General features: G+C 52.2%; 8 protein-coding genes and 1 non-coding gene across 9 annotated transcripts; 3 read left to right on the top strand and 6 right to left on the bottom strand.

The window, feature by feature from the left end:
* Positions 1-485: 485 nt before the first annotated feature.
* J4E79_009325 (uncharacterized protein) lies at positions 486-1,521 on the top strand (the record flags this gene model as incomplete). The annotated part of the gene is made up of 2 exons (XM_049358172.1): positions 486-517; positions 636-1,521. The coding sequence occupies 2 exons, from the start codon at positions 486-488 to the stop codon at positions 1,519-1,521; spliced, it is 918 nt and encodes a 305-aa protein (XP_049207388.1).
* Positions 1,522-2,297: 776 nt separating this feature from the next.
* On the bottom strand, positions 2,298-3,469 carry J4E79_009324 (uncharacterized protein; the record flags this gene model as incomplete). Its single annotated transcript, XM_049358171.1, is given in 3 exon segments — positions 2,298-2,330; positions 2,344-3,076; positions 3,126-3,469. 3 exon segments carry the CDS (start codon positions 3,467-3,469, stop codon positions 2,298-2,300), a joined length of 1,110 nt encoding a protein of 369 aa, XP_049207387.1.
* A 760-nt stretch (positions 3,470-4,229) lies between these two features.
* RRP36 (rRNA biogenesis protein rrp36) lies at positions 4,230-5,374 on the bottom strand (the record flags this gene model as incomplete). Its single annotated transcript, XM_049358170.1, has 3 exons — positions 4,230-4,372; positions 4,428-5,142; positions 5,195-5,374. The coding sequence occupies 3 exons, from the start codon at positions 5,372-5,374 to the stop codon at positions 4,230-4,232; spliced, it is 1,038 nt and encodes a 345-aa protein (XP_049207386.1).
* A 446-nt stretch (positions 5,375-5,820) lies between these two features.
* Positions 5,821-7,602, top strand: J4E79_009322 (uncharacterized protein; the record flags this gene model as incomplete). Its single annotated transcript, XM_049358169.1, has 1 exon — positions 5,821-7,602. The coding sequence occupies one exon, from the start codon at positions 5,821-5,823 to the stop codon at positions 7,600-7,602; it is 1,782 nt and encodes a 593-aa protein (XP_049207385.1).
* Positions 7,603-7,973: 371 nt separating this feature from the next.
* Positions 7,974-8,047, bottom strand: J4E79_009321. The gene has a single exon. It is a non-coding gene; the product is annotated as a tRNA-Ile (tRNA).
* Positions 8,048-8,699: 652 nt separating this feature from the next.
* J4E79_009320 (uncharacterized protein) lies at positions 8,700-10,990 on the bottom strand (the record flags this gene model as incomplete). Its single annotated transcript, XM_049358168.1, has 2 exons — positions 8,700-10,298; positions 10,346-10,990. The coding sequence occupies 2 exons, from the start codon at positions 10,988-10,990 to the stop codon at positions 8,700-8,702; spliced, it is 2,244 nt and encodes a 747-aa protein (XP_049207384.1).
* Positions 10,991-12,658: 1,668 nt separating this feature from the next.
* Positions 12,659-13,543, top strand: J4E79_009319 (uncharacterized protein; the record flags this gene model as incomplete). Its single annotated transcript, XM_049358167.1, has 1 exon — positions 12,659-13,543. The coding sequence occupies one exon, from the start codon at positions 12,659-12,661 to the stop codon at positions 13,541-13,543; it is 885 nt and encodes a 294-aa protein (XP_049207383.1).
* Positions 13,544-16,932: 3,389 nt separating this feature from the next.
* On the bottom strand, positions 16,933-18,965 carry J4E79_009318 (uncharacterized protein; the record flags this gene model as incomplete). The annotated part of the gene is made up of 6 exons (XM_049358166.1): positions 16,933-16,943; positions 17,033-17,545; positions 17,591-17,908; positions 17,976-18,239; positions 18,289-18,768; positions 18,833-18,965. 6 exons carry the CDS (start codon positions 18,963-18,965, stop codon positions 16,933-16,935), a joined length of 1,719 nt encoding a protein of 572 aa, XP_049207382.1.
* A 4,593-nt stretch (positions 18,966-23,558) lies between these two features.
* J4E79_009317 (uncharacterized protein) lies at positions 23,559-24,440 on the bottom strand (the record flags this gene model as incomplete). The annotated part of the gene is made up of 1 exon (XM_049358165.1): positions 23,559-24,440. One exon carries the CDS (start codon positions 24,438-24,440, stop codon positions 23,559-23,561), a length of 882 nt encoding a protein of 293 aa, XP_049207381.1.
* Positions 24,441-25,435: the final 995 nt, after the last annotated feature.

Raw genomic sequence — 25,435 nt, 5'->3', positions numbered from 1 at the left:
TGCGCATTAAGTTGTTCTCGATCTCGTCGATGCCTGGCTAGCGGGTAAAACTAAGCGGGGATGCCAAATGTGCGACGGGCGGGAGAAAACAAGAACAGGGGTACGGGTCAAGGAAGCGTGCCGCCTGGCGGCGCAGACGTGCATCATACCCGTCTCTTTTTGGACGACTGGTCGCGACGGAAAAAGAAGCTACGTCATACGGGGCTGGGACAAGGCCACCTCGCGCAGGTTTGGGAACTGAGTCTTAAAGTTGGCACTGCCACATCTTCTTTGTCCTGCATTACTTCTAACCTTTTGCCATCTACGCTGCATCTAATACCATCTACCACTTTACTAATTCCTACGGTATTTCGACGTTGTCAGACGTTGAAACTTTATTCGCTTGAGGCTCATCGCGCAATCGTCACCCGACGGGAACACGGATAATCGATCGTCAACGGTCGCTGATCATCTCATCACATCACCGAGATAGAACCGCAGAAGTCATGTCTGGCGTACAGGAAAAACAGCTCCATGAGTACGTTATCCCTGCGTCCAATGCGCCGCGACGCGCATCGTCGCGTTCGCGATGAGATGGGAATTGCGCATCTGCAGTACCTATACCCTTGCGCAACGAACTAACACACCAACCACAGGCTCCTCTCCCGCTCCATGGTCGACATCTACGTCGGCCCCGAGAACACGCACTGGATCCTACACGAGAAGCTACTCTGCTACCACTCGCCCTTCTTCCGCAAGATCTTCTACTCCAAAGCCAACTCGGCGTCGCGCACGCAATCCTTCGGTCTGCCGGACGAAGAAGATGCGCCCTTCAAGACCTTTGTCGGCTGGCTCTACAGCTCCTCGCTGCCCGTCCCGCGCGAGGAAGCCGACCTAGGCGTCTGCTTCGACCTGTACCTGATGGCCGAGAAATTCGAGATACCAGGCCTCGTCGCCGACGTCCTGCAGGTCGTCCGCGAATGGTACAAGTACAGCGACAGCTACCCCGGTCTGCGTCGCGTGCAGTACATCTACGCCAACACCGAGGAGGGCAGTCCCATGCGCCACATGCTCGTCCACGCCGTGGCGCGCATGATGGTTATCGAGAAGGGGATCCCTGCGCACTGGGACAAGGCGCTGCGTAAGAACGGACAGCTTGCTGTCGATATCATCAAAGCGATCCAGGACTGGCGTCTGGAAGAGGAGGTTGTGCCTGATGCGCGCGAGGAGCCGGCTGAGGCTGAGGACCTCGTCGATGTGGAGCAGGAGACGCAGAAGTTGGATGAGGAGGCGGAGCAGGAGATCGATGATGATGTTCGTGCGGAGAGGGCGGAGGAGGCAGATGACTCCGAGGATACCGTCGTCGAGAGCCCGACTAATGAGAGCAAACGCCCGCAGCCTAAGTCTAAGCAGAGTGGCAAGGATGTTGGGCAGGACTTGAAGAGCAAGGATAATGGTCTTGTTAAGGACTTTAAGAAGTTCAGCCTCAAGGAGATGCCGAATGAGATGACCAACGCCGACTATGGTACTCTTCGCGCGTAGGCTGGGCCGTCTTATCTTTCGCCACTTACCTTCACATTTGGATTCAATTTGCATGATTTCTGCTCTGTAGGGGGGGATATATATCCGGCGTTTGGGATCTGGGGTTTTGGGACATTTCCATCTTCTTTCTTCTTCTTGGTAACTTTCACTTCGAAAAAGAGAGAATAATGTCTTAGTAGCCTTTAGGGATTGGGGTTTTCTGTAGTTAAAGTTTGCAATTGTAACATCATTACCATCATCATCTTCGAATGCCTACCCACTGTACACATAAGTCCACTGTTGACACGAGGAATTGATATTAAACTAGAGCTACGGTGAAATTTAGACATGGAAGATATAACGGGAACTGTTCATCCCTCACCCCATAATAGTCTCCCCAGATGGTCTCCTGACAAACAACGCTCTCGGCGCATTCCCATTCGCACAAGTAGTTATCGCATTGACACAAATACCACCACCGCCTCTGCAGCACGTGTTCACGATACACAACTGGTTGACCCCGCAGTCCTCGTTCACCTTGCATTGGGGACTGCTGCAGGAAGTAGTTCCGGGCACGCAAAGACCGCCGCCACCAGCGACGGAACCGCAGATGCATCCTGAACCGCAGTAGACGTAGTTGGAGCAGGAAGAGGGGGCACAACTTGGGTTCGTACAAAGTCCGCGGGCGCAACCGCCACTTGCGCAGACATTACCGCATGCGCCGCAGTTGTTAGGATCGGTTTGGAAGTCCGGTCCTGCTGTAGTGGTGGCCGTTGCAACAACCGTCATAGTCGGTGTCATAGTTTCCGTTGCAGCGATTTCCTGGGTCGCTGTAGTGGTTACAGTGACGACGGTCTCAGTGAAGGCGGTAGAAGTCGAGATACTAGTTTCTGTGGCGGTGCTGCTGATGACTACAGTGATGGTAGGGGTTGTGAGGGAGATGCATTCGCAGGCTTTGGTGATTTGGGCGCATTCGTATTGCTGGAGACCTTCTGGGGCGGTTGGGCAGAGCGCTGGGGCTGGGAGGACGGGTTCGGGTGTGGATGATGGTTCGATGGAAGCAGGCTTTGTGGTGCTGGTGAGTGCCGATGAAGATAGCTCTGCGGTGCTGGAAGGTGCGACGGATGATGGTTCTATGGTGCTGGAAGATGCTGTCGAAGTGAAGTCCACAGAGCCGGGAGCGATTGTGGAGGATATCTCCATTGTGATTGAAGTAGCTGCGACGGATGACTCCACGATGCGAGAGAGAGAAGAGTAAGCCGGCTCCATTACACTCGAGTACGCGTACGACGCTTGTGATGCACTTGAGTAAGCCAGATGCGATGCTTGCACTGTACTCAGCGTTTGCGACGAGATGATCTCTACCGTACTAGAGGGCTTCGTGACCGGGTAGTTCGCTGTGCTCGAGCATTTCGTGGATGTTGATGAAGAAGTCGCAGTAGTCGAAGACTTCTTGCTCTTAGTGCATGATGTGCTGGTGGAAATGAGCGTCTGCATATGATCACGTTTGATGGGTGCTTCGGCTGTCACTGTTACTATCGTTGCCGTCGCTGGGCATATCTGTACTTCGGTAGTCCTAGAAATGTTAGAGTGTGTAGATGCGGATCCCGTGCGAAGTGACTTACGTGATAACAGTTACTAAGACTGCATCGGCTGTCAAGGTTGTAGTGCCGGTAATTGTAGTTTCGTCGGTGTTTGTGAAAGATTCCGTGAGTGTAATTGTCTCAAGGGTGTCTGTGGTTGAAATGACAGTTGATGTGCTTATTGCGCTCGAAGTGACGGTGACGGTAGGGATGGCCAGGAGCGACGAACAGAATTCCGTAGCTGTCGGCACCGCTCGTAGCTCATCGACAAGAGGCGAACTGAATTGACACTCCGAATCTTTAACGTCAGTGAGTCCGGGAATCTCTTCCTGGGCTGAGCTGGCAACTGCCAAAGAGAGAAGGAGGGTGGTGATGGATTTGCGCATTTTGACAAAGATTTCCGATTCTGGGCCGACTGTGGACGCTTGTTCCTGCCACTGGAGAAGAAGATGACTTGAGTGAATGTTGAACTATACGGCTACGGCAGCATATATACACCTTCCAAAGAGTTTGCGTGCGGAACCATTCTCGTGGCGCTCGACATGGCTGAGCTGAAGCAGGGCCAGACGAGGTCATTCGGGCATTCCGACGGCGACTTTGCTCCCATTGCTACCACTTGCAAGTCTTCAACGACCACGGAAGCGAAATGGCTTTCGTTCTAAACCCACGAAAGTGTAAGCTCCCTACTAGAATGCCAAGTTGTGGATAAGAACTTGACTCGAATAGGTCTCTTCACGATAAAGAGGCTGTAATGCTAGATCAGATAGCCCAAAACAATCTAGTACATCTACAAAAGACACGCAGGGACTTCGTGGCGTATCGAATGGACAATGCGTCACGATGGAATGGGTTGGTGGGAGGCTCGGGGTGTATCTGACTAGTGCAGATCTGGGGAAAGCCTCGTCTAGGCCGCCCTAGATCTTCATCCCCTGTCTGTGCTTGACTGCGGACAACGCGATAGTTGACGCCGCATCTTACGATGATCGAATCGTGCACTCATCAGTTAATCGTCACATGATGAACGGGCATTTTCCAGGAGAATGAACATGAAGGCGACTATAGCGAAGTCTGTAGAACAGTTGAAGAAGGGGTATCTTTGATTGCAGGCGACGAAGGTTGAAAGTATTGGTAGTATGCCTGTATAGGCTATTGAGCAGTACGGCGCTCGTCGGGCATGTTCTTCCGTTCTTTCGCTGTGACCTTCTTGCGACGGCGTTCGATGACCTTCTCGCGCTGCTTCGATTTCATGTTCTGGAAGCGATCGACCAATGCGATCTTCTTTTGCTCGGCTGCGATATATTGTCAGTACGTGCTTGCTGGAATGGAGGGTATGCAACAACTTACACTTCTTCAGGAAGAATGGCTGCTTGCCCTCCTTGACAAGCTCCTTCTCCTTCTTCTTGTGCTCCCGTGTTACCTCCTGTAGCTTCTCCTTGTTCTCACGGGCCTTTTGTTGCGACTCCATAGAGAGTAGCTTCTTCTTCAGCTGCTCCTGCTCGACCGGGTTCTTCGTCTTCTTTATAGTTTGACGCAGTTCAGAGATCTCAGATTTTCGGTAGTCGTTAAGGAAATCGTAACGCTTTTTGACCACAAACTCATCGGGCTGAGGCCCCGAGGCATTGTCGAACCGGGGGTCACGGAAGACTGGCTTCTTCACATCGACTACGTTCCGCTTACGTGACACCGCACGCTTGCTCGACTGGACAGCGGGTGCGTGTTTGCTCGAGCGCGCCTTTGGAGCTGCGTCGGAGTCGGAGTCTCCATCCTCGTCGGCTTCCTGAGTGTCTCGTTTGCTCTCACTTTTGCTCTTGCTCTTCTTGTCTGTCTTGGCTTTCTTGCTGGGCTGTGCACCGTTCGCAAGCTTTTCAGCCTTGATCTGCCGTAACCGCTCCCTCAATGCTTCTAGCTTATCCTCTTGTGATTTTGATGTGTCGTCGCCTCGTTTTCGCTTTCGGTCGGCGGGTTGTTGTTTTGAGATGGCGTCTTGTGCTTTGGCTAGTGCTCCAAAAGAGACTTTGCTCATTTGCGCTTTTACTTGGTCATCGTCGGAGGCGTCTGACTTGGTGATGTTAGCGGCATGCGCTGGCAGAGTAGAAGCCTTGAAGACTTACCATGTCTTCGTCTCCTGATTCCCCATCTTCCTCGCCATCTGAACTGATCACGTTACCGCCTTCATCTGCCTCGATCACAGACGCAGAAGAAGATCGATCGGTGACCTCGTAGTAGCTCTCGGCGTCTGAACTGTCTTCGGCTGCGCGCAGAGTGCGATCCAACTTGCTCGCGAGCACCATCGTCAAAGCCTGAATTTGAGGATGTCGCCGTGAATGCGCTTGTTGAAGGTGTATCAGTGTCGCAGTGTGGTGTTCCTATCGCGTTCTTCTTCGCCGCGGTCTCCAACATTTTTGTGGACCCCACCTGCCGGGGGTTTGATTCGCCGACAGGGCCGACAGACAGGCAACTGCGCCCAAATTTCGAGTGCGCCTTCCACCGTTGGGCTTCATGCTGCGTGCTCTCCGTCTTCACCTCACCAGGCTCACCGCTCACCCCTCCCGTCCCGCCGAGCGTCTGTCGCTATCGCACGTGCTCCATGGCCGCAGTCGCATCAGCTCGGTACAGCATCCCCCACTGCGCTCCAGTCGCAACTTCCTCCACTAACACCGACAACTTCAAGACCAAGACAGGTCGAGACAGCACTCCCCACGACGGGCGCCCGCTCTCTGCCTCCGCAAGCGCCAGCATGAACGAGTCATGGAATCCGAATGCGATGCCCTTCCGCCCGGGCGGCTTTGACCGTCGCGAGCAGAACTTTGGCGCCTTCGAGAACCAGCTTCCACCACCACCCCCTCCTCAGTTCCAGGGAGGACCACCACCAGGACCTTACGGGCCACCGAATGGCTTCTTCAACCAGAACTTTGCGCCGCCTCCGCCGCCGCCCCAGCAGCCCCCGCACATGTTCAGCAACCAGCACCATGACTTCGCAATTCACCAGCAAGCCATGGCCTACCACCACTGGATGGTGCAGAACGGCCACCCGCATCACCCACCGCCGCCGCCTCCTTTCCCGCTAGGTCCAGAGGCCTTTTCGGGGCGCCCGCCTCCACACATGCCGCCTCATGGCCAGCCGCCGTTTGGGGGGCCGCCATTTGGCCAGCAGCCTTACGGACATCAGGCGCATCACGGTGGGCCCCCGCCTATGCCTCACCAGCAGCACCAGATGTACCCGAACCGCCCGCCCTACCATATGATGCAACAGCAGGCAAACTTCCCGCATGGAGCAAGGAACGAGGACATACAGTATGCTTTCGATGCCTTGTTGAAGGGTCTGAAGTCAAAGAGCCGCACCGCTAATACTCAGAACAGGGCACCAACTCCTCCAGGCAAGAAGTCAAAGTCTGGGCTTACTGCCAACGGGCAAGCTAAGCAGAAAGAGTATGGTACCCTCCACCGCATTACTTCATTTGAAGCCAAGTGCTCTAGGATTAACAAACTTCACAGTACTCCCAAAGCACCGAAGGCACCCAAAGCGGCCGGCGAAAAGAAGGGACGCTATGGTGACGAAAAGATTATGCTCCCTGCGCCGCAGCCTACGCAAGAGTATCTGGACCAGGCCGCTGCGGAGCCTACCACCAACGAGACACCGGGCCAGATGCTGGTTATCCTGGATCTCAACGGCACGGTGCTCTTCCGCCCCAATAAAAACGCCAAGACTATGATCGAGCGCCCATACCTGAAGCCTTTTCTGCGCTACCTTTTCGAGAACTTCAAGGTCATGGTGTGGTCTAGCGCGAGGCCAGACAACGTGAAGTCTCTAGTCAGCCAAGCATTGGACAACGATCTCCGGTCGAAGCTCGTCGCTCAATGGGCCCGCGACAGTTTTGGACTATCGCCGACAAACTATCAGCAGAACGTGCAGGTATACAAGAACCTGAAGCTAGTGTGGAGTCGAAGTCAGATCCAGTCTTTCCATCCGGATTATGAGGCCGGCAGTCGCTTCGGCCAGCACAACACGGTGCTGATTGACGACTCTTCGCTGAAGGCGAGTGCGCAGCCGCACAACCTCCTGGAGATTCCCGAGTTCTGCGCTACGCCAGAGCAAATGCAAGGGGACGTGCTCCGAGAGGTAGCAGGTTATTTGGAGGCATTGAGGAGACAGGCAGATGTATCGCAGTTCATCAAGAAGGTTCCGTTCACTGCCGGCGGAGGCTGGACGTTCGACTGGCCTGACACCGATGCTGGCGGTGGCGAGATGACCAGCAAGGTGTCTGCGGGTAATGCTCCTACTACGAGTAAGAAGAAGAACAAGAAGAAGCAGGCCAATGCCGCAGCAGCTGCAGCAAGTAGAACTAACACTCCTTTGTCACAGACAATTGATACCCTCGCAGCCGTATCGCTAGCCGCACCCGCGCAACAGCAACATCAGCAACATCAGCAGCAGCAGCAGCAGCAGCAGCAACAACAACAACAACAAGCGCAGATGCAACAACACCAGCAAATGCAGCCTCAGCAGCAGCATGCGTAAAAGTAATGTCATTTCGACAGATGGGGAGGGAGGGAAGTACACATGTACAACCTTTCACGCGAAAGCGCGGTTTGCCGGCTAGGTGCAGGTGATTGCATAGGTAGCTTGGATTTAGCGGATGTCTTCTCTATGTACCAAAAGTATGCGATATGACGGCCGATCATAATGTACAGCTTCAAGCTGAAAACTTCGATACCAATACTGAATGTATTCACATTGTCCTTTTGCGTCAGGTAGTGACTTCCCTCTACCATCGTACATCAGCAAAAAGACAAAACAACTTGCTATCTTCTCGCGATTTTTGCTACTAGACCTTAAATACTCTTTTGGACATAGTATCCTCACCACAAAGCAAAAAGAACAGCTTAGATTGGTCACTACGAGGGTCGAACTCGCGACCTTGGCGTTATTAGCACCACGCTCTAACCAACTGAGCTAAGCGACCGGGTTTTGTTGCTGTTCGATGAAGAATTGCGCAGTAAAATGTTGTATAATCATGGTATTGTCACCCTGAAAAGCGAATTCCTGTAGAGCACTCACTCCTCGGACTGGTGAGCGCGATGTCATGGTAAGGGTCCTTCCTTCCAATGTGGATTGGAGTCAGAGGTGCGGGGCAAGGCGGGGCACTCGTCCTGGATATGGTAGAGGGAAGTCACCACCCGACTCGAAAGGAGATTTGAACACGGACTTTGTACGGGTTGGTAGGAATAGGCTAGGAGGCTACCTTGACTTGGGACATGGTATAATTTTGGTTTGTAGGCTTGTGTATGCTACACTCCTGTGTGGGGTTACATTGTACGAGGGATATTGCAAACAAGCCAGAAATCTACATTGCCTTGGACAGGTGTAAAACTTTGGTTCTCACACTGATGTAGGCTGCACGCCTGCCCGGTGATTTACTTGTGTAAGGTAGAGTGACACATGTGCGAAGCAACAACACGAACAGCCAATGGTGACTCCCGACTGCATTTCCAACAATACTGTCATCGTAGCCCCCTGTGTGCTCTTTGAGATAAGTCGCAGTTGTCTGAATACGTTCATTGTTCATGTATACCGTACAATCATGCCGTCATGATATCGCGCCTCCAAAGCCATTTCTACACCTTCGGCACAGCATCCCCCACACTTCCCATATCCATACTCAGCGCATCTCTACACGCGCCACCCTCACACACCATAACACCTTCACTCCCCTTATCTATACTCTTGACAAGCGCGTTCCGCTGACTTAGCCACTCACCCATACCCTTCCCCACTCTACTAACAGTACCAAGACCAGCCGGTCGCTCCCGATACCTCTGCAACCACTCATCAACTCTCTGCCCCTCACCCGTGACAACGCTATGTCTGATGCCAAGTTTACCAACAACGACTGCGTCCATCATACTCGGGAAGAGGAAGGGGTGTTGCATAATCTCCGCTTCGAAAGCAGACGCCGTATCCCGTGCTTTCTTAGTGTACTCCTCGTCTTCTAACAGCGCACCCAGACGGTCTAGGTTCTGCGCTGAAACGCCGTTTGTGCCTGGTTCAGCGTTATCCATGCCGTCCTTCAGCCGCATGATGAGGTCTTGCTGGTTTTCGGGCGTGGAGAAGAACCCGAGGTGTTGTTTGTCCCAGAACATCTTTAGCTGTGTTTGTTGGAGGTCGTCGGCCCATTGGAGGTAGCTGTCGTTGAAGGTGGCTTCGTAGAGGGAGATTAGGCCGGAGATCAGGTAGGCGTAGTCGTCGGCGAAACCGGGGGCGTCGCCGCGGCCTTCGCGGTAGACGCGGATGAGGGTTTTGGTGGAGGGGTTGTAAAGCTCTTTTTGCAGGAAGGCGGCGGCTTTTTCGGCGGCGGCTAGGTACTGTTTTGAGCGTGTGGGATCTTGTGATGAGAGGGCGGCGGATGTTCGTGCGAGGGCGCCGATGGCGAGACCGTTCCAGGATACTACGATCTTGTCATCTAGACCTGGCCGCGGGCGCTCCTTGTTGCGGTGCTCGAGCAGTTTTTGCCGGCCCTCGGTTAGTATCTTGCTGACCTCGTCTTCTGATAGGCCGAACTGTTTTGAGAGATCTGCTGGTGTTGCGGTGATGGCTAATACGTTCTGGTTGATCAGCTCGTCATGCGCATCGTGTTCGGGCTCAACATTGCCCTCATCTTTGACATTGTAGTATCTCGCAAGAATCTCTGCGTCTCGGTCGCCTAGTATATCCTGGAACTCCTTCAGTGTCCATACGTAGAAGGCACCCTCTCGCTTCTCCTTGTCGTTTGGTCGGTATAACGAGTCAGCATCCTCTGACGAGAAGAAGCCTCCACTCTCAGCGTGCATCGGCGGGCTGGTAAGATACGTCGCGATGTCGTGGACCGCGGACAGATGTTCAGGACTCTTGGTCATGAGATATGCGTCCAGGTATACGGGTAGGAGTTGCGTCTGATCGTACAACATCTTCTCGAAATGCGGTAGGCTCCAATCCTTCGTGACAGAGTATCGCGCAAAGCCATTTCCGATTTGATCGTGTATGCCACCCTTGTTCATCGCGTCTAGTGTCGCCAGTACCATGTCTTTCGCATGTGTGCAGTCCTTTGCTCCAAGCACTTCCCTGACCGCGTTTGGATATTCTGATAGCTTGAGGAGGAATTGGAGGTTCGAAGGTGTTGGGAACTTGGGTGCGCTGCCAAAGCCTGCGTGCTTCGCATCATATCGCTTCTTGAAATGCTGTCATGGATTAGTGAACGGTCTTTAGCAAAGCCCTCCATACACACCTCAAATGCTTCATCCAGAAGATCTAGGTCAAGACCTTCATGAGCTGCGCCATCTTTCCTGCTGATGTTTCCGTCCTCCGCAAAGTCTCGCAGTTGCGCTGTGATTTCCTTCGCCGAGTCCAGACACCTCTGTCGCTGATCCCTCCACACATCGCGAATCTTCTTGAGTATGCCAACAAAGCCAACGTGCTCTCCCATCGCCATCGTGGACCCCGGACCGGGCCAATACGTCCCGCCGAATATCGGTTCCAGATCTGGTGTGATGAAGGCGTTCAGCGGCCACCCTCCTGAGCCTGTTGTTGCTTGAACATAGTTCATGTATATGCGATCGACATCTGGACGCTCTTCGCGATCGATCTTTATGGGTATGAAGTTCTCGTTCAACAGCTTCGCAACCTCCTCGTTCTCGAACGACTCGCGCTCCATGACGTGACACCAATGACATGCAGCATAGCCTATGCTGATGAAGATCAGCCTGTTCGACTTCTTCGCCAGCTCAATTGCCTCTGGTCCCCACATCTGCCATGCGACCGGGTTGTTCATGTGGCCCCGAACATAGGGGCTTCGGCTCTCATTGAGGCGGTTCTTGAGCTTCAAGTCGTCGCCTGCGGTGGCGGAACCAGCGGAAGAACTATGCGCGTCCATTCTCAGGATAGATGTACGGAAGTCGCGCTGTTGCGCTCGCGATGTAGATGGTGGGGTCGCAGTAGCTGGAGCTGGTATACGGCGGGGTGGCGCGGTCGCGATGGGGGTGCGGGCAGATCGACAGGAGCCTCGAAAATTGAATCTCACGGCAGGCATACAGCAAAAAAAGAGTTATGGTGAAATCTGGTGGCGCGCGGCTCCGAGGCTACTGGACGTTATCAATCATGCGAAGTAGCTCCGCGCCCCTGCCGAATTGCCCCGCATCCCGCCAACGACGTAATCTCTAGAACCCTGAGTGGCTGGGGATCGGCGCGGAGATTCGGTTCTCTGCAATCTGCATCCCTTCTGACCTGCATCGATTTCGCAGAGTGGTACGCAGATATATCGCGCCGATGTAAGCTACAGTGTCATGACGTGCGTTGTACGCCATTTCTAGAAGCTTCCATCTGCTCGGCTTTGGTAGCGAAGCTCTTCGTGGAAAGCTTATCAACGACGCGCGATAAACAACGATTATCTGTCATAAACAACTTCGTAGCCTGGTATGGCCACATCTGGAGAGATAACAAGGGGACAGCAACGTCGGCTCACGCATGTTATGTCTGTTCTGGGATGCGATGTCACACAGGATTGTGACTTGATTGCAAAGAACAAAGAGAGAAACGGTTAAGGTGATGTCTCTGGGGTTCGCCTGTGGTACAAATGCTGAATCTGCGCCTGAAGCAAGTAGGCCGTTCTCTTCAAGAAGACCACATCACGCCCGAGGTGGGTTCATCCTTCCTGCGTAACGCGCTCGAGAGTGGTTTGCAGTGTCCAGCTGTAAAATTACCTGGTGAGAAGTAGTTGCGACCCGTAACGCGGTCTAAGATGCCGCATCTGCCTTGATGCTGTTACAAACGTGAGTAGTCTGTGTAACAAGAAGGTGGTCGAGTACGAAGGTATATCGGGATTGACTGGAGCCACCTTCGATCGCTTAACTTGATTTGAGATGAGCGAAGGTGTAACGGACGCAAGGGTCTCAACATCAGTGCTGCAACTTCTTCTTGAGACGCTGTTGACAGTTATGCCATCCGAAAGCAGAAGTGACTCTTGGTATTGCCAAGGAATGACCTTCACCAGTCCCATGCGCAGCTACCCACTTGTAACCACCTGAGCAATGGCCAGCAGGATCCGACTGCCATCAATGGCATCGCCTCTGTTACAGATACCCTCGTCTTCTCGCGATGATAGTAATAGTGGCTTCCCAGGTGCGCTCGGTTTGTCTCTCACCTTGTCGTAGTCGCTCCTGCCTCACCGTAACTACTCCCGCCTAATCCGGTACTGATAAACAATCAACAGCCTCCCTCCTCCCTCCCCTCCACCACGACTTGACTCAACCACCCCACACTCCTTCATCTGTCGTTCCCTCGATTTCCTCCTTGCGCAGCTTGTCTGACAGGACACACTCTCTTTACATTTTGTGCAACTACACTCACTTCTTTATTCCAATCGCACCAGTCGCACTTCAGCACCTCACAGCTCTCAGGAAGTTAGCAACTAGGTAGGCACAGTACTCTTCATTCTGGACTATGTCTAACATGGCAAGCAGTCTTTCTATCCTCTCCTTACTGTGATCTGGTTTCGGCACTACTCAAGGCTACTACGTACCCGAGCGCTTCCAGTCACTCCAAGATGCATCACTTCATTCTTGTCGCTTCAGCTCTGGCCGCTAGTATCCTCGCTCATCCGCACATCCATGCAAGGCAGCCAGGAGTCGTCTACGAGACCAAGATGATCATACAGACAGTCGTTGTCACGGTTACTCGAGGCTACACTCCGCCGACATCCACCTCTTTGGCGCTATCCGCTACCGCTCGCCCCGAGCCCACTCCAACCCCAGAGCCGATTACCCAGCCTGCCCCTCAGCCTGAGCCCTCGACTTCCAAGGTTCCTGATGCTCCCGTTATGTCACAAGCTCCTCTGCCCAGCTACAGTCCTGCGCCCAAGCCTGCCGATCCAGTTCAAAAGCATCCATCGGGCGAAGACCAGGCCTACCTCTCTTCTGGACCCGACTATCAAGCTGCTATACTGTTCCATCACAACGCCGTTCGTGCAAATCACGATGCAGCTCCACTGACCTGGGACTCCGCGTGCGAGGCGAATGCGCGCATTGCTGCTAGCAGGTGCGACTTCGAGCACTTCACCCCACAGGGCGCCGGCCAAGGTCAAAACTTGTTTGTTGTCTCTGGCGACGCATTCAACGTTACGGCGGGCATATCGGAGACCTGGTACCATGGCGAGCTCCCCCATATGACACCTTGGTTTGGCAAGAGTGACCTACCTCACGAGGTCTTCGAGAAGGTCGGTCATCTTACACAGATGGTGTGGAAGGACACCACCAAGGTCGGATGCGTCTCTCTCGACTGTGGTGGGGCCATGACTGTCAATGGCATAGGGTCGGCCATGAACAAGTACACAGTCTGCAATTACGCTCCGTCGGGTAACTACAAAGGCCGGTATGCAGCGCAAGTCGCCCCTCCTATCCCATCTGCCAACTTTATCGGCTGGGCAGACTAGTCGTCACTTCAGCTGGTGCGTCCTGTCTTTTCGGTCTTCCCGATGATATGGGCTATCAGCGCTTATGGTTATACGGATATCGCTCGGCAGATCGGGAGCATGGGACGCATGGGGCAGGCCTTCCCTCGTTGTTTCCTTTCTGGCATGGTTACTAGTCTTCACCTAGCGTTCACTGCTTCCATCAGCCAAGTGCCAAAAATCACAGCGAATGCATATCGCCGTACATTACGATGTGCGACCAGTCTCAAAGTGATTCAGATGCAGCTTATCTCGATACAATGTCCATGTCCGTGCCTCAAAATGCTCGTGGTGCGTGGAGTTGAGGGTTGCTTGCTTGCGACACTTGTATTTGTCCGTCGCTTCTGCTTCACAAAAAACTGGTGCAAAGATCTCACAGTCGTGTTAGAAGTGGCAGCGGCGAAGTTGCGAGTGGACCCCTTTGACGGGCGCTGATGACGTCGTGGGCGAACCTCGGCCGCTAGCGACGCGTCTCCTGCGCACGACGCGTCGCACTTGCCAACCTCTTTTATCCACCATGGCATGCTTGCTATCCTATGCTACGACATGCGATATTAAAGAATACTCCTTTGCTGCCTTTGTTCTCGAAGCCCAGAACCGAAATGTTACCAGGGAAATATCCCGCGCACGCGCGCAGTAGCAGCAAGTGAACGCGTCGCTACGCCTCGCAATCGGTCTTTCCATCCGCGATGCGATATCAATACCGCTTAAGGTTTACGCATTCTACACTCACTACGAAGTGTGTGGTGAGGGAGACTGCATGGAATCATCTTTTGATACTAGGTATTTTTTCTACATCCCATGTCGCCACATCCGTGACGATGTCTTCACTGCTCGTGCTGAGCTGGCACGGGTACCGTATTTCTGGAGCTTATTTTGACTCGGGAGCCCCGGCATACTGTCACGGCTCGAGAGTTTGTGTGCTGCTGGACGTCATAGCTCCGCAAAAGCCTTTCACTACTAGTTAACTTGGAAGTGAACGCTGGGTGCATGGACCTCAATTGATTCTGCCTACGAATACCAAGAACTCCTGCCTTCAACTTTACCCACCCACCTAGGCACTACCAGCGACGAACTACGCTGAGAATCCTCAACTGCTTCCGAATATGGCCTGCGCACCTGACTTCGCGAGTCTTCCCAACGAACTGAAGATAAGCATCTTCTCTTACATCAGATTGAAAAAGGAGCAGGCAGCTGTTTGTCTTGTGAGCCGCGATTGCAAAAAGATCATGGCGCCCCAAATGTGGTTTTGGCTCGACCTAACACCCACGACGATGTCAACTGCGAAGACAATGGCCCTTTTAGATCCCGACAACGGTATACTTCACCACGTCCGTGGAATTTTGGTTTACCACGGCCCACGCGAGTCACTCCGACGTCACTCTCAGGAGTTCGAGTCTGCGATCCAACTCATCATAACTGCATTACCGAGAGACACTCTACTTTCTTTCTGCACGTACATGAATTTTGATCCCGGGTTTTTGCTCAACCTACTCCGCCATCAGAGGGCACTTGATCGTCTCGAGATACCGACGAGATTATCAGTCAAGAACCCATTGATCGATCTCCAAGTCTCTGCGCATGCATCCTGGGCTTCCGCTGCGCTGCGCGAATTGAGGACGCTACAGGTCCACGTTGGCTCCGTGGATTGCGCTCACGAGAACTGCGCATACTTGCTAAGGAACTCTCCTAAGCTTCGTCAGCTCAGCATCATGCCTGAAGAACCTCTAGGGCTTACTGGGAGTTACACAGAGACTTCTCTCAGTAGTTCGAAGGGTTGTGACGCTTTTGGTGGACCATTTGCAGACGGTGTTGTTGTGCAGCCACTGCAGCTAACACACTTGCAATTACGAATACTCGATTTGAAGCTGCCTCGACCCGAAACTATACTCGCATACATCAATTTCTCTGGACTTCGATCGCTTTCAATCGACGACTGTGGTCACGTGGGGCCATTTCTTACAGCGCTTGCGGCTCAGTTTTCTCAAAACTGTAATCTAATCGGGTTGGAGATTGTATTGCGAGGCTACGAGATCACCCCAGATGAAGACGTTCGGCTGATTGAAGATGTGCTAATGTCCTGTTCAAATCTTCAACGCCTCTGGATATGCACAGGACAGGCTAGAATGGTGCATACCCGATACATCGTTCGACATGGTAGCACATTACGAAAGCTCGGTTTGAGCTTTAATCCGGAAGGTTCGACATACTATTCCGCACAAGATCTGTCTCTTATATCATCATCCGCTCCGTATCTAGAGCAACTGGCTGTACACGTATCTCCAATCGAGATGGGCAGCTCACAATCTCTCGGCACAGAATTCACACTCACAATACCGGGCTCTTATGATGTACCTAATGCCTTAGAAGCATTCTTGGTAGGTTCATGAAGCCCAGAATCGGTATCGAACAGTCTAATAACCAGTGATAGGCTTGTATTGCGCGTCATCCAACGCTCCGAATCCTGCGTATGATTTCGCTACCGAATATCGACTACGGCCTTTCACCAAACCCTACTTTCCAGAATCGAGTTAGCATAACTGATGAACTCGTGCCTAGCGCAGCTATGACCATGCAGTCGCTTGCTACAGCTATCGTCCGTTTCCTCGACAAGCTTGGCTCGGGTATAACGTTGTTCGGGTTTTCCGCCGAGTACATGCCTATAGCCCGACCGAGAAAAGATACCAACGGCCATCTATGGCCCCGTTATTACTATACCCGTGGTCGTACTATCGATGCAATGGGCGCAGGGAGAGTCGCGGCTGTTCCTCTGCCGGCTGCGGGTCTGCCCGAAGACACGTTGTTTAGTCGATCTTATGTGAAATAGTTGGGCTTCGAAGCAGTCTGTCTGAGACTACGAAGAGTGGGTTGGATTGGCAGATAGTGCTTGAGATATCACAGTTGTAGGAATGATTTGGGTATGCGTTACGCCTGAGGTTCTTTACGGATGCCTCGCTTGCAGGTTGGACATGTTTGGGAAGTCACCTTCGTCTTAGACACTCATGTTCATTGTTTGTGGTTTAGCCAGGGCAAGGCTTCTCGCATGCTTGCAAAGGTCGAGAGATAGATAAGAAGGCGGCACGCGGCTGTTAATCTGGCAAAGCAAGAAGAGCAAGAAGTACGAGGGTGCGATACCTAAGTAACCAAGATCTTGCGCGTTTAAGACAATGATAGGATTAGGTACCTATAGGTGGAAGGCTGGTGTCTAGTGTATTGGTAATGGAAACAAGAGTCGTAAACGCCTTCAATCCACTGAGAGAAGTACTAGGCGTCCCCTCGTAGTCTGACATGTCGCAAACAATATGTCCAGGCGAGATAGACATCCTAATCTTGCGTAACGCGGGCGTCTACATCTTCCCTAGCGCCAGTGTTTAAGACTCGGCTGCGCATATGAAGCCCCAAAACCATCGGCGGTCTCCGCGATTAGCAGCCCCAACGAACGTCTGCCAGTATAGTTAGTATAGTGCATACGTTGTGAGGGCATGAGCTTACGGTTTGCAAACAGCTTGAACGAATCTGCGTTGTTCAGTGCCTTCCTGGAAGACAGCTTAACGGAAGGCCAGTAGTCATAAGCCCAGTCCTTGGTACCAGGGCTATACACCTCTGAAGAATGCGTCATCTCGTGCAGAAGTACAGTGCCCTGATCCTTGGCTGAACATTGCCCTTTCGCTACTGCCGGCAGGTCCCAGTAATCAGCGCAGAACGTGATGCCGAGACCAAGCCGGGCGTAGTATGCAAGATTACCTTTACAATTGCCGATACGGTCATGACAGTAGAGATTCAAGCTTGCACTAGGATTAGCGCATTCTTGCGCTATTGCGGTGTATCGGGCGGAAACCTCAGCTTTCGTAGCTGATGTTGACGAGTGGAAGAAGGTTTCGAGATGGCGGTGGCCGGCTCGAGCTGCAGCTGCAGCTCCCAATGCTAGCTTTTGACAATTCTTTTGTGCCTCGGCGATTTGATCATTCATGAAAGCTATGAAGCCTGCGTCAGCGTTTGTGCGAGTCTGTGATGGAAAGGAGTACGTACGTCGGCAAAAGTAGGGATCGGCCCAACGTTCGGCTACTGGCTTGTGAGTAGCCGCTTCGGTACCGTTGACAGTGATGCTGAGCTTGTTGGAGCTGTATTCGAGATGGCCAACAAGCTCGGTCGAGTTGATGTTGGCGTATTGCAGCATGCCGTTTGCGAACACATCAAAGTTTCCGCCGTTGCTGAGATCGTGTAGAGAGGCAGCTTCAATCGTCAACTCTTTCTTGTCTCCAGCTCCAAGAACAAGGAAGTCGTCTGTGGATAGGTTGTCGGTATCAAGGTGAACCCCGCTGATGCCTTCGAAAGGAACCTTGACAGCTGAATGTTGGTCAGTCATAGTTTGTCTTCAGTCGCGTTGGATTTGGAAGGTCTAAGTAGAACTTACAACTGTTGCTAGCGAACATCGAGATGCGCTCGACGGGTAGCTTCTCATCGAAGAGAGTGGCTGTCCTGAGAAGGTTCAAAGCCATATCGCCGTTGTTCGTCACTACGACCTTGACGGCGGAGTTACCCGCGGCAGTGAGCTGAACGCCAAGCTCTTGTGTTGACGATACTTCTCTTTTTTCGAGAGGAACGATATAACAAAGATGTGGATCAGAGAGACAATCCACTACTTGCTCATTTAATGAGTAGGAGTTGTAAAGCATGTCTATTCGCACAGTTAGCATAGTCTATACGGTGTGGGCATATGAGCTTACCCTGTGCGAACACCACGAAAGAATCTGCATTGTTCAGCGCCGCCTCGGTCGTCTTTACTTGCTCCGTCGTGTTATGGAAGCCATAAGCCAAATCGAGCGTGCCAGGATAAAATATCGCAGGACTGTGCGTTAACTCGTGTAGAAGTACGGTGCCCTGGTCCCCGTTTATGCCTTCCCTGTTCACTAGTGGCATGCCATAGAAGGAAGGGCAGATCGTCACAAAGCTGCCCACACCCGTATAGAATGCCACTTCACCGGCCTTACACTGGTCGGAATTCCAAGAACAGTGGTAACCCAGGCGTGGCTTGGTGCATTCCTTTGCTACTGCGTGGAAACGGGAAGCAACATACTCTCTGATTTCTGACGAATCCGAGTGGAAGTAGGCCGGGAACCTGGAGTCTTCATATGCGGCTTCAGCAGCGTGCAATGCTAGTTCCACGCACTGACCTCGTGCCGTTTGAATAGCTGCGCGCTGCCAACCTGTGAAGCCCAAGTCAGCGTCTGCGCGGATCTACGATGGTATGATGAAGGGACGAGTACGTACTTTTGCATTGGTCATCGAAATAGCGCTCGGCTACTGGCTTGGGAGCAGCCGCTTCGGTGCCGACTGGCGCGGCATGAATGTAGGTGGCCAAGAAAGCCAGGAAAGCCAGGAAATGAATAATAGACCACTTCATTTTCGAATGGAAAGCTGGTGGAAATGTTTGGAGAAGATTCGGAGTGAGCTGTTTAGAGTTCTACTGTTGAAAGTGAGTCATCTTATAATAATTCCGAATCAGCATATAAATACTAGCGTAAGCAAGGGATGGATGGGGTTTCTGGTTGAGATTTCTGCAAATCAGCTGGAGCCAAAGACCAAACTTACTTGCTCTCATGACGGTTATCATCTGGAAATACCGACCAATCTCGTCAGAAATGTGTGGATTGCAGGAAACGTGAATGGTTCGTCGCGCGTTGGTTGTCGCAGTACCGTGGAACGGAATTGAGGCTGGGAAGCGATCGAATCGCAATCATGGTGTTAGCATGCGACACGTTGTAGGCGTACGTATCGCCCTTGCGATGAATGACCAATCCGACCCAGGACCAGACCGCAGTCTGAGTTAAAGGCGCACTCTATGGCCAAGCTCGTCGCCGAAGCGACCCGCAGACTGCCCATGCGATAAGGCTGTGTCGTCTCTACCGAGCAGTTCGATGGACTCGAGGGAGCGCAGATACGAGGCTGATGTTGAGTCGGTAGAGACCAACGTTGAGAAGTGGAGAAGGCGTGGGTGGACATCTTGTTGAGCGAAGGGGCGAGGTCGGCGCTTGCCGTCGCGGGCTGATGTATCGAGCAACACCTAAAGATAACAGCAAACCACCTGGGCACTTTCCCACTTCTACCCACTTTCCCATACCCACTTTCCCACTTCTACCAAGCTTCTCTACCCATTACATTGTCTGGAAACTGCCAAGCAGCGTTCCTTCGTATTCGATATTCATCCGTCTCAAGTACCCTCTACCCCTAGTGGGACATATCCCCATCTCTCGCCGGCTGTACCCAACAGGGACCTCGTAGGGAGAAATCGCCGGTGCAAAAGCGTCCTGCCCCAGCTCTGGGGACGACCGTGCGGTTAGCCATAACGGCAACACTCTATCCCCCTCCAGACATCGTGCTCATCAGCGTGGGCGACATCGGACTGGCAGCTGGACAGAAATACTTCGCCATCGAGCAAGGGTCTCAAGCTCGGTCGCCCTTGATCTTTTTACTCTTATACCAATCCTCTCTAACCTCCTCCAGATGTCGTCCTGCACATCTACGATGTCCCAGAGGCGACCCAGAGAAGACGAGCCAACCACACCTCCCCCATTTCATATGATTCTTACGCGAGGAGATAGTCTACGAAAGAGAGAAGTATCGCATCTCTAAGAAAATGTGTAGTCTCTCTTTGGGCAGACTCCTCTTGATCCGAATCATCAGCCCCACCGACGACCACGGTACTGCGGTGATGCACCCGACCAGCAGCACTCCAGCGAACAACATCAAAGCTATCGCAATTATACCGTATCACAAAGTACCATCTTAATGACCTACCCGAAGGACTAGACCGCAGCCTGAGTCAAAGGCGCACTCTATTCATTCCTCCTCTTAATCAACGAGTTAAAACGAAAGGTCTGGATGGAGAGGATCAAACGAACGAACAGTTCATCGTGGCTGCAGCGGCAACGCTCCGTCAGGTAACTATAAAGGCCAGTACAGAGCAAAAGTTGCGCCTCGTACCCCCTCCGCCAACATCGTCGGCTAGGCGGACTAGTCATCACTCATGAGTAGCCAGAGAATTCACCCAAGAACCAAACTCTGATAAACGTCCATGTTCACTACGAGCCTTTCCGTGTCGCATACAATAATGTCGCCAATCTCCTTCCACCTGTGGAATGGCAGAGAGCACGTTGTGGTTGCGGTAGAATGGGAAGAAAGCAGAGAGCTGCATCCAGCGGTTGCAAAGCTCCATGTTGGTGTTTCCGTTGAACGCAGTATATTATACTTGCGATTTCTCTATTCGGGAGAATATCTCGTGTGTGTTGCCAGAGTCGTGAGTGGCTCGTTTCGCTCTCCGTCATCGCAGTACCATAGGATGAAGTGAATGGCAACCAAGAGATGGAATCGCACTATAGTTTTCCCGCTTTTTGAGAATGCAGCACGATTAGTACCTGATGAAGGCTTCGAAGCAATACCCAAACCTAAATGAAACAGTCGTATCAGAAGACCACATTGTCTTGAGTAGCATACGTTTATCAGATTATAACACAGTGTATGCAGCAACGCGATTCATGGTAAGTGGAAGCGGCAATCTCTCTGCAGACCACCAGGGCGCAGTGGATTCAGGGCACGGCCTAATCAGGACTAGCGTCTCTATGAACGATCCACTTACCCCGACCTAACTGGAGAAAACAAGCTTACCTGAACTAACTCACACTCTACCTATTCATCTTTACCCGGCGTTTTTTACCGCTCGCGATGGTCGGCCTCGGTATCACCGCCACGTTTTCGGACCTCCCGACTGAGATGAAGGCGGCTATCTTTGCCAACATCCATCAAAACCCTCACAGAAAGGCGGTTTGCCTTGCAAGCCGCGAATGGAGGGATATAATGAGGTACATTTACGGCTGTAAGATAAATATGTGAAAGATATGCTGACTTCGTGCGTCCACCTTTTAGGCCCATTCTCTGGGAAACCCTCTTTCTCGAATGTGCCACTGTGCCAGGAGACATAGCTTCGTTACTGAGCGCAGGTAACGGAGTACTTCCCCACGTGCGCTATATCGTCATCTACACGGCTACAGGCTATGTCGTGGACTTCGACCCAATCTCCGACTTTGGCACCGCGGTCAGACTCATCATCGGCGCTCTTCCAAGGAATTGTCTTTTGGGAGTCACAATCCAACCCACGATCAGCAAGTCTACTATTCTAAGCCTTCTACAATCCCAGCAATCGCTAAAAATGCTTCGAATTCGGAAAATCAAATCAAACGAAAGCTCCTCGCTAAACTTGAGCCTCACCTCACATGGCTCCTGGGTCACCCCTACATTGGGTAACATCCGGACGTTGCGAGTTCCGATACCCGTTGATGATGATAATGCGTACAATATCAGCGCCTTTCTACTTAAGAACACACCCAGGCTACGGTCATTGTGTCTCATAGGTGGAAGTCCTGCTCCTCCTCTGCTGGATCCGTTTGGAGGGCCGCACCCAGTTGGAGCAGCTATTCCAACTTTGCAGTTGGAAATGCTTCAACTACAATGGCTATATCTTCAAGAATATCCCGCACAGCTCTTTTCGTACATCAACTTCTCCGATCTTCGGGTACTCTATATCAGTCAATGCCGGTCCATCGGAGCCTTTCTTTCAGCTCTTGTTACAGCAGTTCCTCGAGCCACGGCATTGAGAGGTTTGGAGATATCAGTATTGCCGGGACGGGCTCCTTCAGACACGGACATACAAGCAATAGAAGCTGTGGTCGCCTCGACGACTTCGCTGGAGAATTTATGGTTGGATGTGGGCAAAGGGCGTGCAATCAATATTTCGTGTATGGCAGGACTCGGGAAGTCCTTACGCCGTCTTGGTCTAACTGCTTCTTCCGGATTACAGCTTCCACCATACTACACCAGCTCCGAGCTTAGTAGACTGCTGAAACAGATGCCAAAGCTTGAAGAGCTAGGGATCCATCTTTGTCCGGTCAGTCTGGGTACTGTCCAGTATCTAGCTGTCAAATTCAGGTTACCCGAACAAATTGGGGAAGAATTTGGTTCTGGCGAATTGACATCTCTACTGGTATGGAAACTGCTCCTCAATGGAGACACATCGCTGACAGAGCCATTAGGATTGTATTTCCAACCATCCATGTCTCAAAGCACTGCGAACGTTCACCACCCCAAGTATTGACGGTGAAACAGCACTCGACCCGAACGTGCCGGGACGTATCGTGCTTCCCGAAGGATACGTCTATACCGCGCAAGTTATGATGCAGGCATTCGCTACAGAGGTCTTCCGCTATCTGGACAAGCATGGGTCGAAAATCAGAACCTTGTCTGTGTCACCTGAGTTCATAAGAGCCGAACGTCCTGGCTACGACGAAAACCACCATAGATGGCCGCGATACTTCTACACATACGGATGTGCGCAAACTATGGGCGGAGATAAGCATGTTGTGGCCGTTCCGACACGAGTATTCGACATGCCGCCTGGCTTTCGGGGCAACAGATGATTGGCCAAGGAGAGACGTCGTTGGCACACGGTCACGGAGAGTAAAGATATGAAGAAAGCTCGGAATGCTGTCAAAGCACTATCGATGGTAGCAGGGGAACCACTCTACGGAAGCGATGGAAGATTGGCATGAACTTGATAGCTAAGCTGAATTGACTGCATACATGGAGAAAGAAGCTCCTCAAACCACTGTACCATCAAACCAAATCCAGATTTTCAAGCCCCTCCACGAGCATACATTGCCTCTCCTGCTCTTCAAAGTTGTCCAAATGCTCGTATGTAGTCGCCACGCTCTCATCTGCCAAGCCCAGCACTTCCCGCTCCTCCGCTTTCATCTCACTGTCATCTGCCAAACCAAGCATTTCCTGCCCCTCAACATTCATCTCACTGTCATCTGCCAAGTCCATAACCTCCTGCTCTTCCGCTTTCATCTCACCGTCACACGCCGAACCCAGCACTTCATGCTCTTCCACATCCTGCCCCTCCACTTTCATTCCATTCTTACGCAATAACTTCCTCATCTCCTTCTCAAGCTTCCTGATCTCCCTCTCCGCCTTGTCTTTTATTGGCCTTCTCCTTCCTCTCCTTCCTCCTCTGGTTAATAGCCTGTCTAGCCTGAACCCTAAGGTCACGGCTCAACTCTCTTCGCGGCAAAATCTTTACATCCTCCAGCGCAGCGCCTAGGTAGCCACCCACGAAGTCCTCTCCCAAACCCGCTGTAACGAGTGCCCCGTCCAGTCTCACCGGCGGAAAACCAACGCTCCGATCGAGCAACTCCGGTGGGTACTCAGCTAAAGCAAGCTTCTTGAACCGCTGCGAAGTCTGACGTATGCGTTGCTGGGGTTCCATCATGGGACTCACAGGAATCCAGTGGAACTCCACTTCGACGCTTTGCTCGGCTAGTTGTTTGGCGAGATGTGTTATATCGTCTACAAGCCATCTATCCCTCACCAACCCAAACGGATGGCCCATCCTCATACTCTTCAGGACGCGTTGCACATCAGAGAAGACGAGCACGCGGTCGACGTGCTCAGTTATCTTGGGAGACGTGGCTACGCGGAGCGCTTCGCCGATGGATAATAGGATGGCTTCGTTTGCGCTGGTGTAGTGTGCGATGGTGACTTGGGCGGTCCAGGCAGAAGTCGTAGGTGAGTTGTAGCCGATTGCGACAGCGCAGGGTTCGTTGCGCAAGTCACCGCTGACGCTGCTGTTGACCCAGATGGTGAGGGTACGATCGGGAGGCTGCGTGTGGATTGTGCGCGCAAAGGCTGTGGCTTGGGCTTTGGACTTGATGTGGATTGATGTCGCGTAAGTATACTTGTCATCGCGTCGAGGCTTTGAGGTGAAGTGATCGAGGAGGGTGGTGTCGGGGATGGCTGCAGGGGCTGGGGATGTCATGTCGACGTCCATGGTAGAAGTTTCTCAATGTGCTGCTTTGATGAGATACCACCGGCGGTGACTGATGACAGAGACTTTGCGGAAATTGCGAAGGTGGTATGTCGGAGGCACCACGAAGGCAGTTGCTACTCAAGTAGGCTAGTGATAGAAGCGGAAGGCGCCACTCACACTCGAGGTCATGGCTGGACCCTGGTTTACAATCTTACTGTGGGTCTACGGTACTCCGAGTAGACCTCATACGTCACCAGCAGCCTACACCAGAGCAATCACCTTCTATACGAGTTGTGCGAGCCCTGAGTGGCTGGGCAGATAGTCAATTGTGGATCTCCATAGAAACACGGGATGACAGAGGACCCTGGGAATACCCTTCAAGAAACAAAGCACACGCGGGTCAAGAGCAAGCCTTGTAGAGTTCTCGATCGTCTCTTGATAATCCGGATGCACTGACTTTGCGCGGACTCTGGGTGTCAGGAGCAAGTATGGTGTACATTGTGCCAAAGGTATGCCTCGTGCATGGTCGAAAGAACTAATAAGCTCGACTGCCATACAGTGAACTTCCATCAAGGAATCTGGGTTCACGGCAGATGTGGGTAGTCTTTAACAACACTGCACATTCCCTGCTGCTAACCACTAACTGAACTCTCAATCAACATAGAAGCATGTACAGATTCATTTACACCACATTCATCATCCTGTCATACACATTTAAAGTTTGTAGTAGCCTACCTCACAATGCTGCACAACCTCCCGTCGCCTTCGCGCTTCGTGACACAGGGCCATTGCAGTGAGCATAACAGCACACCATCATTGTCCCATTTGCTGCTTTCTTTCTCATTCGCGTTTTTGTTACAACTACACACTTGGATCAGCCCACAAGTAAAGAACAGTCAAGAAGTCCTCATGTGTATATATATCTGCTATATCTGTCCCCAGAGTCTGTCTGCATAAACACTACAGCACAAGAGCCTTTAATAGACACTTCTATACTATATTTACTACTTACGAGT

This window comes from Alternaria viburni (assembly GCF_023758015.1).
Source record: "Alternaria viburni strain BMP 2772 chromosome Unknown scaffold_24, whole genome shotgun sequence".
NCBI lineage: Eukaryota > Fungi > Ascomycota > Dothideomycetes > Pleosporales > Pleosporaceae > Alternaria > Alternaria viburni.
Note: the sequence above shows the minus strand (reverse complement) of the source record. Positions and strands in the feature narration are given on the sequence as shown.